Consider the following 12,257-nt stretch of genomic DNA (forward strand, 5'->3'; position numbering starts at 1 on the left):
TCCTCAAAATCTTAAAATTTGATTAAAGTTTTGACAAGTGTAAACTTGGCAAATTGGTAGTGTATGACCTTGATCAAATCATAAATTACATCATGCTAGTTTATCAAAGAAATAATGGACTTTTAACTCTCTCCATACCAATGGCGAAAGAGACAACGTTAACAGTGTTTCACCCCAGTTACCATCATCAAAATATTGCAAGCGGAAGGCTCTTATACTGAAGAGGTGAGTGTTGACAAAGAATACCACAATTCTGACGACGGAAGCTAAATGTTGGGTCATTCAGACACCCACTGGACATCCGAGGGGTCTGTGTAGAGGAGAAAAGACGGCTGGCCGTACTAAGTGAGTTAAAATGCTTCACAGCTTGTTTTGTCTCTTCTTTACTGTCATTACTACTACTACTACTAGTACAAGACTGGTAAATCTCATTAGGAATCAGCTGACGTTAGGGGGGAAAAACTGCGGAGCTGATGCCCATGGACATATCAAATTCATGTTATGGATAAACAGAAATAAATACCACTAAGGAAAAAAAAAAAGTAAGTTGCGTAAGGAATTCCTATTTCAATGTTAAAATATTCAAATATTTCTGAGGACAGGTTCCAAAAATCTTTGGTTTCGAAAGTGTTTCTATAATTTTCATGAGTTCACTGCAAAATGTAGATGAACTGTGATCATAGAAATAAATGCAGTAAAGACAGCAATGTGTGTGTGTGTGTGTGTGTGTGTGTGTGTGTGTGCATACTTGTGTGTGTGATGTGTTTGTATATGTGTGCATGACTGTGTGTGTGCGTGTGCGTGTGGATGTGTGTTTGTGTGTGTGTTTGCCCATGTGCGAGAGCTTGCGCACACGCACGCACACACACACACACTCACACGCACACACACACACACACACACACACACACACCTTAATCAATACCTGCCACCACATTCCTCAACAAAATGAATCACCCAGCCTATCCACCAAAATCACCACAGCACCAAACTATCCGATGACAGAAACAGCAGCAAAAAAAAACAACAAACCCCAACACACACACAACACAGCAACACCACTGGCAGACCGGGAAAGGAACAGCTATTACAGGGACACATAACACTCAACAATTTGATTTAAAGGTGTTGATAATCTTTGATATTCTTGATACTGACAGTGTGGCCTGCATTATTTTTTTTTCTCCACTTGTCATCAATGCTTGCACTTTTTCTCCAATCTGTCAGTTTATCTATTGGTATGATTTCAAATGTTTAAAAAAACAACAACAAAAAAACTGAAAATGGCTTTCCTTCCCTAGGTGCATTAATTTCAACTGTCAATCTATCTGGTACGATTTCAAATCTGGAAAACTGATTATGGCTTTAATTTCTTAACTGCATTAATTTTAGTTGTTGTGAAAGCTTGAATGTCAAGTCCAATCGGTTAATTTATTCTGTATGTGTTTGATTTAAACTGTTGAGAACTGACACTGGCTTTGATTTCGTAACTGCGTTCATCTCACTTGTTGCGAATGCTTGTGTGCCTGGTCCATGTCGGTTAATTCATCTTGTATCATTTGATTTAGAACTGTCCAAAAACTTATAATAGATTCTGTTTCTTCACTGCATCAGTTTTACTTGTTATGGACTGTTGAATGATTTGATTTCTTAACCATGATTCATCATTATCATTATCATCATCATCATCATTACTGTTATCATCATTATCTGTACTGTTGAAAACTATGACAATTTTTCTACAACCTTAATTTGATATAGATTTCCATAATACACATTCAATGAAAATGATAAATTCATCTTGTGTTGACACCACAAAACTTTATACATTTTTAAAATTTTATTTATTTATCTTTAATGAGGCATTATCCTTAAAAAATGGTTTTTTTAAAGATATAGTAATGGTGTTCAGAAAATTACTTTTTTTTTAATTCTAGGAAAAGAAAAACAAATAAACAATAAAAACAAATGATGTAGCTTTCATAAACAGCAAATAATAATAATAATAATAACAATAATAATAATAAATAAATAAATAAATAACAATTTCATCAGACTAATAATTTCTATTAAAAAAAAAAAAAAAAAAAATAACAAGACTAATGAATCAGCTTCAAAATACAAGAAAAACAACAACTTACAAACAAACCACCAAACACTAAAACCAAGAAACAACAACAACAACAAAACCAAAAAAAAAAAAAAAAAAAAAAAAACCCAGACAAGTAATTGACCGACCGACAGACAGACAAGACACAAGCAGCTGGGATCAGCAACATCCAACGTTCAGGGAATGATCAGCCGTCAGCCTGGCACCAACACTCAGGCAAACGTTCACACCACACCAGCACTGCCACCAAGCGCGCAAAGCAGCGGCAGGTCAAATATATAAATAAATAAATAAAATTAAAAAAAAAAACACCCACATACTCTGCTGGACTTCTTCCTCTGAGAAATAAAGAAAGTAAACAGTTCACCGACATTTATTTATTTATTTATTTATTTATTTATTTTTCATGCAAAGGACTCTGACAGAACACAACAGAATTCAAGAGCAGTTTGTAGTTTGTATTTGTGTTTTGTATTTCTTTTTATCATCACAACAGATTTCTCTGTGTGAAATTCGGGCTGCTCTCCCCAGGGAGAGCGCGTCGCTATACTACAGCGCCACCCATTTTTTTTGGGTATTTTTCCTGCGTGCAGTTTTATTTGTTTTTTTTTTTTCCTATTGATGTGGATTTTTCTACATAATTTTGCCAGGAACAACCCTTTTGTTGCTGTGGGTTCTTTTACGTGCGCTAAGCGCGTGCTGCACACGGGACCTCGGTTTATCGTCTCATCCGAATGACTAGCGTCCAGACCACCACTCAAGGTCTAGTGGAGGGGGAGAAAATATCGGCGGCTGAGCCGTGATTCGAACCAGCGCGCTCAGATTCTCTGGCTTCCTAGGCGGACGCGTTACCTCTAGGCCATCACTCCACTTTCATCACAATGTGGTGTTTAACCCTTTCATCACAATGTGGTGTTTAACTCTTTCATCACAATGTAGTGTTTAACTCTTTTATCACAATGTGGTGTTCAACTCTTTCATCACAATGTGGTGTTCAACCCTTTCACCACAATGTGGTGTTCAACCCTTTCATCACCACAATGTGCTGTTCAACCCTTTCATCACAATGTGGTGTTTAACCCTTTCATCACAATGTGGTGTTTAACCCTTTCATCACCACAATGTGGTGTTTAACCCTTTCATCACCACAATGTGCTGTTCAACCCTTTCATCACAATGTGGTGTTTAACCCTTTCATCACCACAATGTGGTGTTTAACCCTTTCATCACCACAATGTGGTGTTCAACCCTTTCACCACAATGTGGTGTTTAACCCTTTCATCACAATGTGCTGTTCAACCCTTTCACCACAATGTGGTGTTTAACCCTTTCATCACAATGTGGTGTTCAACCCTTTCATTACAATGTGGTGTTCAACCCTTTCATCACCACAATGTGCTGTTTAACCCTTTCACCACAATGTGGTGTTTAACCCTTTCATCACTATGTGGTGTTTAACTCTTTCATCACAATGTGGTGTTTAACCCTTTCATCACAATGTGGTCTCGGTTTCAGTTTCAAGACAAGAATGTGTCAAGGCATACAGACTGGTCTATGTATGTTTTTTTTAAAATTTGTTTTTATATATATATAAATTATTATTTATTTATTTATGTACACTTATAGTTGACTTCATCAAGTTTTTGCACCTTATACATATTATTAGTAGTAGTAGTTATTGTTTTTTTTTATGTATTTATCTATTATTTATTCACCTTTTTTTTTCTCTCTCAAAGCCTGACTAAGCGCACTGGGTTACGCTGCTGGTCAGGCATCTGCTTGGCAGATGTGGTGTAGCATATATGGATTTGACCGAACGCAGTGACACCTCCTTGAGCTACTGAAACTGAAACTGGTTCACCTCATCTGCTTTAGAAATGATTCTTTTTTCTCTTCTTTTTTTAACAGTTCACCAACATTTTTTGAAATGCAAAGGACTCTGACAGACACACAACTGAATTCAAGAGCAGTTTAACCCTTTCATCACAATGTAGGTCTCGGTTTCAAGAAAAGAAATTTAAGTGTCAAAGCATGCGGACTGGTTCATATATGGTCCACCTCACTTACTTTAGAAATGATTTTTTTTTTTTAAGCAAATACCGGACCTTTCCTGAAACCCGACACGCTTGTAAGGCCTTGAGACCCTACCCAAAGTTTGTATAAAACATGAACATAAAATGGAAGAAAAATGAATAAACAAAATAAAACAGTGAAGTAGATACATTATAACGTAATAAAATTAACCCCAGGTTTGTATAAAGCATGAACATGAAAAATAAAAAATAAACAAAATAAATAAGTAGATACATTATAGCGTAATTTGATAAACCCCAGGTTTGTGTAAAACATGAAAATAGAATAAAATGATAAATAAATAAATATCACCATAAAATGAAATGAAAAATCAATAAAGTAAATAAATAAGTAGATATGTTATCATCTAATAAAATGAAAGATACATAAAAGGCGAATGACTGAAATATAGCACATGCGACAACTGTTGTAGAACCGGAATGAGAACAAAAATGAAATTCTGTTGAACACTTTCTGTGGAGCTGCAGGCATTTAGGGGAATTCTGAGGATTCTATTGAAAGACAATTCAATGGAAGACGTACCAATCTTTTTGTATATTTTTTTTTGGTCTCAGTAGAACAATGTTCTTTGTTTCTCTATTTTTTTTGTTGGCTTGCTCACGATTTACCAAACTTATCTAAAAAACAAATAACTTGTGCTGAAATTGGAAATCATCTGAAAAGTGGATAAAATCGATCAATGGCGTATGCTATAAAACTCAGTATGTGTATGTATCTCGGAGGATTTTTTTTTTTTTTTCAAACTGAGATGAGAAGGTTCTTGCTTATTCAAGTGGAACTGAAACTGTCACCACTGTAATGCTTTGAAACCTTTTTTTTTTTTTTTTTTTTTTGTTGTTTTTTTGTCTGGAGAAATTAATGAGATGAGAAGGTTCTTGGAACTGAAGCTTCTAAGGAACTGATACTGTTACAACTGAACTGCCATGCTTTGAAATTCTTTTTTTTTCTTGTAGAACTGATGAAATGAGAACATTCTTGCTAAAGCCAATGGAAATGATATTGGTATCACTGTAATGCTTTCAACAAAAAAAAAAAATCTGGAGGAACTGAATTGTCTTTTTTTCTTTTCTTTTTCTTTTTTTTAAGTTTTAGTGATCAAATCTGTTGTTATTGTCTATTCAACAATGAATTCTTGGCTACCAACCTAGAAATTTTTTTTCCAAAACCCTAGAAAACACGTTACTCATCATTTCAAAAATGTACTTTCACATCCTCTTGAACATGCACTCATCCCCAAATTAAAGAAATGCAGTGACAAAAAAAGAAGAAAAAAAAAGTAAATTAAAAAAACAACAAACAAACAAAAAAACTGGTATGTAAATCATCGAAGGCATGCAGAAAAAAAAAATTTACTGGAACAAAATAAAAATGTGAAAGAAGATATTGTGGCTACCTTACTGTGCTTCTTTTCTTTCTTCTCGTTCTTTCCTTTCTTTCCTTTCTTGTGTTTCTCTTTTGACTCTTTCTCCTCCAGCTGTACAAACCGTGGGATGGGAGTGTGGGCATCAGTCACCCAGTCACCAATGTAAAGGGGCTGACATCACGATTTTCCTGTCTTTTTTTTTTTTTTTTTTCTATTTTAAATAAATGATTTATTTTCTTTCTTTTTTTCTTTTTCTTTCTATCACAACAGATTTCTCTGTGTGGAATTCGGGCTGCTCTCCCCAGGGAGAGCGTGTCGCTACACTACGGCGCCACCCATTTTTTTGGTTGTTTTTTTTTCCTGCGTGCAGTTTTATTTGTTTTTCCTATCGAAGTGCTTTTTTTTTACAGAATTTTGCCAGGAACAACTCTTTTGTTGCCATGGGTTCTTTTACGTGCGCTAAGTGCATGCTGCACACGGGACCTCGGTTTATCGTCTCATCCAAATGACTAGCACCCAGACCACCACTCAAGGTCTATTTTGCGGGGATCTTGCTCTGACACATATGTATTCATATGAACTGGCAAGAGTGTTGTGAACCAATCAGAAACCGCCTTTTGATTATCATTTTACACAATCTGTTAAATGCTCTGTCCATGTATCGGATTAACCATTCCTGAATCAAACATAAATGCGGTTAACTTTTCAACCACACCTTCCCGGGTCAGCCGAATTCTTCTCCTCTTCTCTCACCACGCCCTTCTGATCCAACCCTGCACCCCTCTCCAATGAAATGGATTAACCCTGTCATCCTCGACAGATCATTCGGTCTCACCCTTCTAATCCAACCCTCCACCCCTCCCCCATAAAATGGACTAGTCCTGTCATCCTCAACACGTCGTACCCTTCTAATCCAACCATCCACCCCTCTCACCTGTAGAATGGACTAATCCTCTCATCCTCGACAGGTTGTTTGGTATAACCCTTCTGATCCACCCCTCCACCCCTACCCCTTATAACAGACAAACCCAGTCATTCTCGACGGGTCGTTTTATTATCTCACCCTTCTAATCCAACCCTCCACCCCTACCCCTTAAAATGGACTAACTCTAATCATCCTCAACAGGTCTTACCCTTCTAATCCAACCCTCCACCCTACCCCTTAAAATGGACAAACCCAGTCATCCTCAACTGGCTGTTCCATCCAACACATATTCCCTCCTACTAGAAAAAGATTATAAAAAAAAAATAGAAAAAAAAAAGTAGACTGAACCTCTGACCTTCTTAAGGTCGGCCGACTCACTCCTGGCGGTGGAGGGGGCGATCTCGACGCCCCCCTGGGTGAAGATGGACTTGAAGTCGAACTCGCCCTCCAGGAACTCGGCCAGGGGGATGTGGAAGGTGGCCAGCGTGGTCACCTGGGGGGGCTCGCGGCGCAGCTCCTGCTCGGGCTCCCCCTTCTTCTTCTTCTTGCCCTTCTCGTCCTTTCCCCCCTGTGCACACACGGCTGGCTGTGTGAGTCAAAAGGTTACCCACATACCATGATGATGACGATGAATTTTGTTTTAATGTCCCGTCACACATATTGGTGATTGTAGACATTTTGTTCCTATATCGATTTTTTTCTCTTCTTCTTCTTCTTTGTTCATGGGCTGCAACTCTTATGTTCACTCATATGTACACGAGAGGGCTTTTACAAGTAAGACCATTTTTACCCCGTCGTGTAGGCAGCCTTACTCTGTTTTCGGGGAGGGGGGGGTGCATGCTGGGTATGTTCTTGTTTCTATAACCCACCAAACGCTGACATGGATTACAGGATCTTTAATGTGCATATTTCATCTTCTGCTTGCGTAAACACACGAAGGGGCTTCAGGCACAAGCAGGTCTGCACATAAATAATCTCCACCCTTTACCTACTAGGCGCCGTTACCAAGATTTGAACCTGGGACCCTCAGATTGAAAGTCCAACACTGTAACCACTCAGCGATTGCGCCTGTCACATTTGAATGTTATCGTGTAGGAGAGGAGGGGGAGGGGAATGAATGGTGAGTTTGGAGGGGGGGGGGGGGGAGCTGGGGGGGGGGGAACTGGGTAAATGGGGGGTGGAATCTTTTAGAATAAAAACTTAAGTACAATTACAGAAAATTACTTAATGGACTTTGTAAAAAGGAAGTCGCTGAACTATCAAGCTAAACAACTGGTAAAAGAATGCGAAATGTCAAAAACATCAACGTTCACAGTCACAGTGTGATGAAACACTTTTTTTTTTTTTGCAGGTAAGGCTTCATCAAATCACAGCCAAAAATCATATGCATAATTAAATGTCACATTACTGAAGCATATGCACTTGACATTAGGGCAATATCCAGTCGATAATGAATTAGATAATACTTTGAAAATAAGTCATCACACAATAATGCACAAGACATGTGCAAATCAAATCAAACCAAACCAATTCCTTGTTTAACAAGCAGCAAAGAGTGGTAACTCTCTCCATTACACAAGGTACACAACTTCAAGTCAGTGCTGCTTACGCTACCGATTCAGCTAGCACACAGGTAAATAAAAGGTACATTGGAACAAACCCAGACACTTCCTCAAAAAAGGAAGCGCCGGGCCTGTCCTTATACCAATCATTTGACATGTGCACACAGCAGCAAAGACAAAAGAAATGTGCAAACACAAATTAGCTTTTATTCAAGACTCAGTGGCATAGCCTCTTTAATCCTGAACAAGCCACACAGAACACATGGACAATGCAGAACAAATACATAATGGAGAGAGTTACCACTCTTTGCTGTTTGTTAATCATATCGTCTCCTGGCCTCATTACTTGTACAATTCCTTGTTGTTTATCGCTCAGCCTGGGGACAGGCAGAAGCAAAGCAAGGCAACAGCCAGAGACAGAAGAGACACAGAAGAGGAGGAGAGAGGTCTTCAGTTCTGGATACAACTGTACAGTACTGTACAGAACATGTACAAATCAAATCAAATCAAATCATCTTGTTTATGGCCTGATTTTTGCTTCCCTCCGTGTGTGTGTGTGTGTGTGTGAAAGGTTCGCTCACAGTAAGTAAATTACAGAACATGTGCAGATCAAGTCAAATCATATCATGCTTACAGCCCAGCCAATTATCTCCCCTCCCTATCAATCATTATGGTTTGTATGTGAAAGGCTCGCACACAGTAATTTACAGAACATGTGCAGATCAAGTCAAATCATATCATGCTTACAGCCCAGCCAATTATCTCCCCTCCCTATCACTATGGTTTGTATGTGAAAGGTTCGCACACAGTAATTTACAGAACATACACAGATCAAGTCAAATCATATCATGCTTACAGCCCAGCCAATTATCTCCCCTCCCAATCAATCATTATGGTTTGTATGTGAAAGGTTCGCGCACAGTAATTTACAGAACATATACATATCAAGTCAAATCATATCATGCTTACAGCCCAGCCAATTATCTCCCCTCCCTATCACTATGGTTTGTATGTGAAAGGTTCGCACACAGTAACACACAGGACACATAATTATACACAAATCAAATAATGCTGCTAACAGCACAGCTGACCACAAAGGGGCCATTTCAGGGATGATCAAGTGTAACTTTTTTTTTTTAAACCAGTTGAAGATAACCCAAAACAATGCTAAAAGGTCTCAATCAAGACAGCATCAAAAGACAAATTCACCCACATCTCACTTACTCCACGTAAAAAAAAAAGAAGAAAAAAAGATGAAAATATTGAAAATAACATAAACAGACCAATCCACCAATGTCTGTTTCAGTCAATGTAAAATTCTTGTGAAGTTTAAGACGTTAAATTTCCTTCAGGAAGAATGAGGAAGCTTCATCGACTCCGGAAACAGGTATGCATAATGGAAATGTACAGTTTCAGTTTCAGTTTCAGTAGCTCAAGGAGGCATCACTGCGTTCGGACAAATCCATATACGCTACACCACATCTGCCAAGCAGATGCCTGACCAGCAGCGCAACCCAACGCTGTACAAAATTTTTATACAACTGATCTTGGGGGATTGCACACACCAAAAGTAATCCTTGGAGAGTTATTGGAGAACGACTTGCATTCTTGAAGGAGAATGTTTCCCTTGTAGTAAGTGGGCATGTGTAGGCTCTGTCCTTAACCCTTTCACCGCCATGCTCGCATTTACTATGCACAGGCGTGGTAGAGGAACCATGTCACTGAAAGGTGACAAATCATTGATCTGGTATCCATGAACCTACTGCTCTTAATGTTCGGTGGTAGGATAGGCCGTATTTTCTATACATCGCAGGGGGAATCCCCAGGTATTCTTTGCCACTGTGTTTATACCACAGGGGAATTTTGTGCTCTAAATTGACTGGCAGTGAAAGGGTTAAAACTGACTGATGAAACAGTCGTAACTGGGCAAGTATATGATGCCTCCTGCAAGCAAGTAAAGGAACAGGAGAAGCGACTGATGGATTCATTCATCCTCTGTTCTCCAATACTTCCGCCAGGTAAACACTTGCCAAGTTAATCAGTTCAAATACTGTACATTATTTTTACCTTGCACATGCACATTACAGCTCCAAGTATCGAAACTGTAAAAATGACAACAATAGTAACAACAAAATCTGTATCTCAGTATCCATTATGCCACTTGTGCACACACACACACACACACACACACAGTGATGTTTCACACATCAGACTTTGCCTGCGAAACAACAGAAAATTAAAAGGAATTTAACGGAAAAAATAAACAGTCATTACATTCAAGCACTTGTATTTCACAACACCTTCTAAAAAGGGAAGCATTTCAGTTTAAATGCACAGAGGTGATACAGTATGATCCATAAAAAGAATCCATGTAAATATAATGCCAGTCCATCTCAATAAAACGCTAAGTGTGTGTGTGTGTGTGTGTGTGTGCGTGTGTGTGTGTGTGTGTGTGTGTGTGTGTGTGTGTGTACAGACTATGCACATGTGCACAAACATGTGCGTTTATGCACGCATATACAGCTCAAAAGAAAGAGAAAACCACCCATTCACCATGCAGTATGATATGAATGCTTGCTACAGTGACCTACCAGGAGTTAAGCATCATGCCAACAGAACACGAAAAATAACAAGAAAAAAACAAACAAACAACAACACCCAAATGACCAACAACAGGACTACATGTCTTGACTCTATCAAGATACACACAAGAACATGAAATCACCAAACCAAATGTACCCTGCAGAAGTTTTGTTCGGATCAATCACACCAGCTGTCACCTTCACTTCCATCCTCTCAATCAGCTCACACCACAGGATTTCCGATCCAGTGTTCACCAGTGATCAGGGGTTCGAGACCCCGTTTCAACACAGCGTTGTGTCCTTAGGAAAAAGCACTCTGATTTTCCTCACTCCACCCAGGTCTGAACGGGTACCTGACTTCGGTTGGGGAAGGTGAAAATGTTAGAAGGAGAGGATTGGGCCCTGCCTTCCCATGCCGAGCCCTGGACAATGTGGATATGAATTCACTGCCTTCCTGTGCCAAGCCCTGGACACAGTGGATATGAATTCACTGCCTTCCTGTGCCAAGCCCTGGACACTGTGGATATGAATTCACTGCCTTCCCTTGCCCAGCCCTGGACACAGTGGATATGAATTCACTGCCTTCCCTTGCCCAGCCCTGGACACAGTGGATATGAATTCACTGCCTTCCTGTGCCAAGCCCTGGACTCAGTGGATATGAATTCACTGCCTTCCTGTGCCCAGCCCTAGACACAGTGGATATGAATTCACTGCCTTCCTGTGCCCAGCCCTGGACACAGTGGATATGAATTCACAGCCTTCCGTTGCCGAGCCCTGGACACAGTGGATATGAAATCACTGCCTTCCTGTGCCCAGCCCTGGACACAGTGGATATGAATTCACTGCCTTCTCTTGCCGAGCCCTGGACACTGTGGATGTGAATTCACTGCCTTCCTGTGCCCAGCCCTGAACACAGTGGATATGAAATCACTGCCTTCCTGTGCCAAGTCCTGGACACAGTGGATATGAATTCACTGCCTTCCCTCGCTGAGTCCTGGACACAGTGGGTATGAATTCACTGCCTTCCCTTGCTGAGCCCTGGACACAGTGGGTATGAATTCACTGCCTTCCCTTGCTGAGCCCTGGACACAGTGGGTATGAATTCACTGCCTTCCCTTGCTGAGCCCTGGACACAGTGGGTATGAATTCACTGCCTTCCCTTGCTGAGCCCTGGACACAGTGGGTATGAATTCACTGCCTTCCCTTGCTGAGCCCTGGACACAGTGGATATGAATTCACTGCCTTCCTTTCCCTTGCCGAGCCCTGGACACTGTGGGTATGAATTCACTGCCTTCCCTTGCTGAGCCCTGGACACAGTGGGTATGAATTCACTGCCTTTCCATGCCCAGCCCTGGACACAGTGGATATGAATTCACTGCCCCTGATGTCTGTAAAAGGCTATGGGAGCTTTACCCACAACCAAATCGTACAAAGAATAAGAAGGGAAATGGCTGGATTTGGAAGGAAACACATATTCAAAATTTATAAAAAGCTGCATGCTCAGTTTGTCTGGGTCATCAACGAGAGTACTACAATGTTCAATAAAAACGATATGACAAGACTTCAACAACAACACACTCAGCTTCAATTTAAGTTTGTTGACAAGGGACATACAGTGTTT

General features: G+C 40.0%; 1 protein-coding gene across 3 annotated transcripts in view; it reads right to left on the reverse strand.

The window, feature by feature from the left end:
* LOC143288139 (leucine-rich repeat-containing protein 43-like) overlaps nucleotides 1-12,257 on the reverse strand; it is a 55,695-nt gene that overhangs the window by 6,466 nt on the left and 36,972 nt on the right. For 2 of the 3 annotated variants that reach the window (XM_076596433.1, XM_076596431.1), the window contains 2 exons: nucleotides 6,848-7,060; nucleotides 2,431-2,448 (listed from right to left, as the gene is read on the reverse strand). In XM_076596433.1, the coding sequence (XP_076452548.1) occupies nucleotides 2,431-2,448; nucleotides 6,848-7,060 (231 nt within the window). The remainder of the gene's footprint in view (nucleotides 1-2,430; nucleotides 2,449-6,847; nucleotides 7,061-12,257) is intronic. The other variant, XM_076596432.1, reaches the window with a different exon arrangement.

This window comes from Babylonia areolata, chromosome 12, assembly GCF_041734735.1.
Source record: "Babylonia areolata isolate BAREFJ2019XMU chromosome 12, ASM4173473v1, whole genome shotgun sequence".
NCBI classification, from domain to species: domain Eukaryota; kingdom Metazoa; phylum Mollusca; class Gastropoda; order Neogastropoda; family Buccinidae; genus Babylonia; species Babylonia areolata.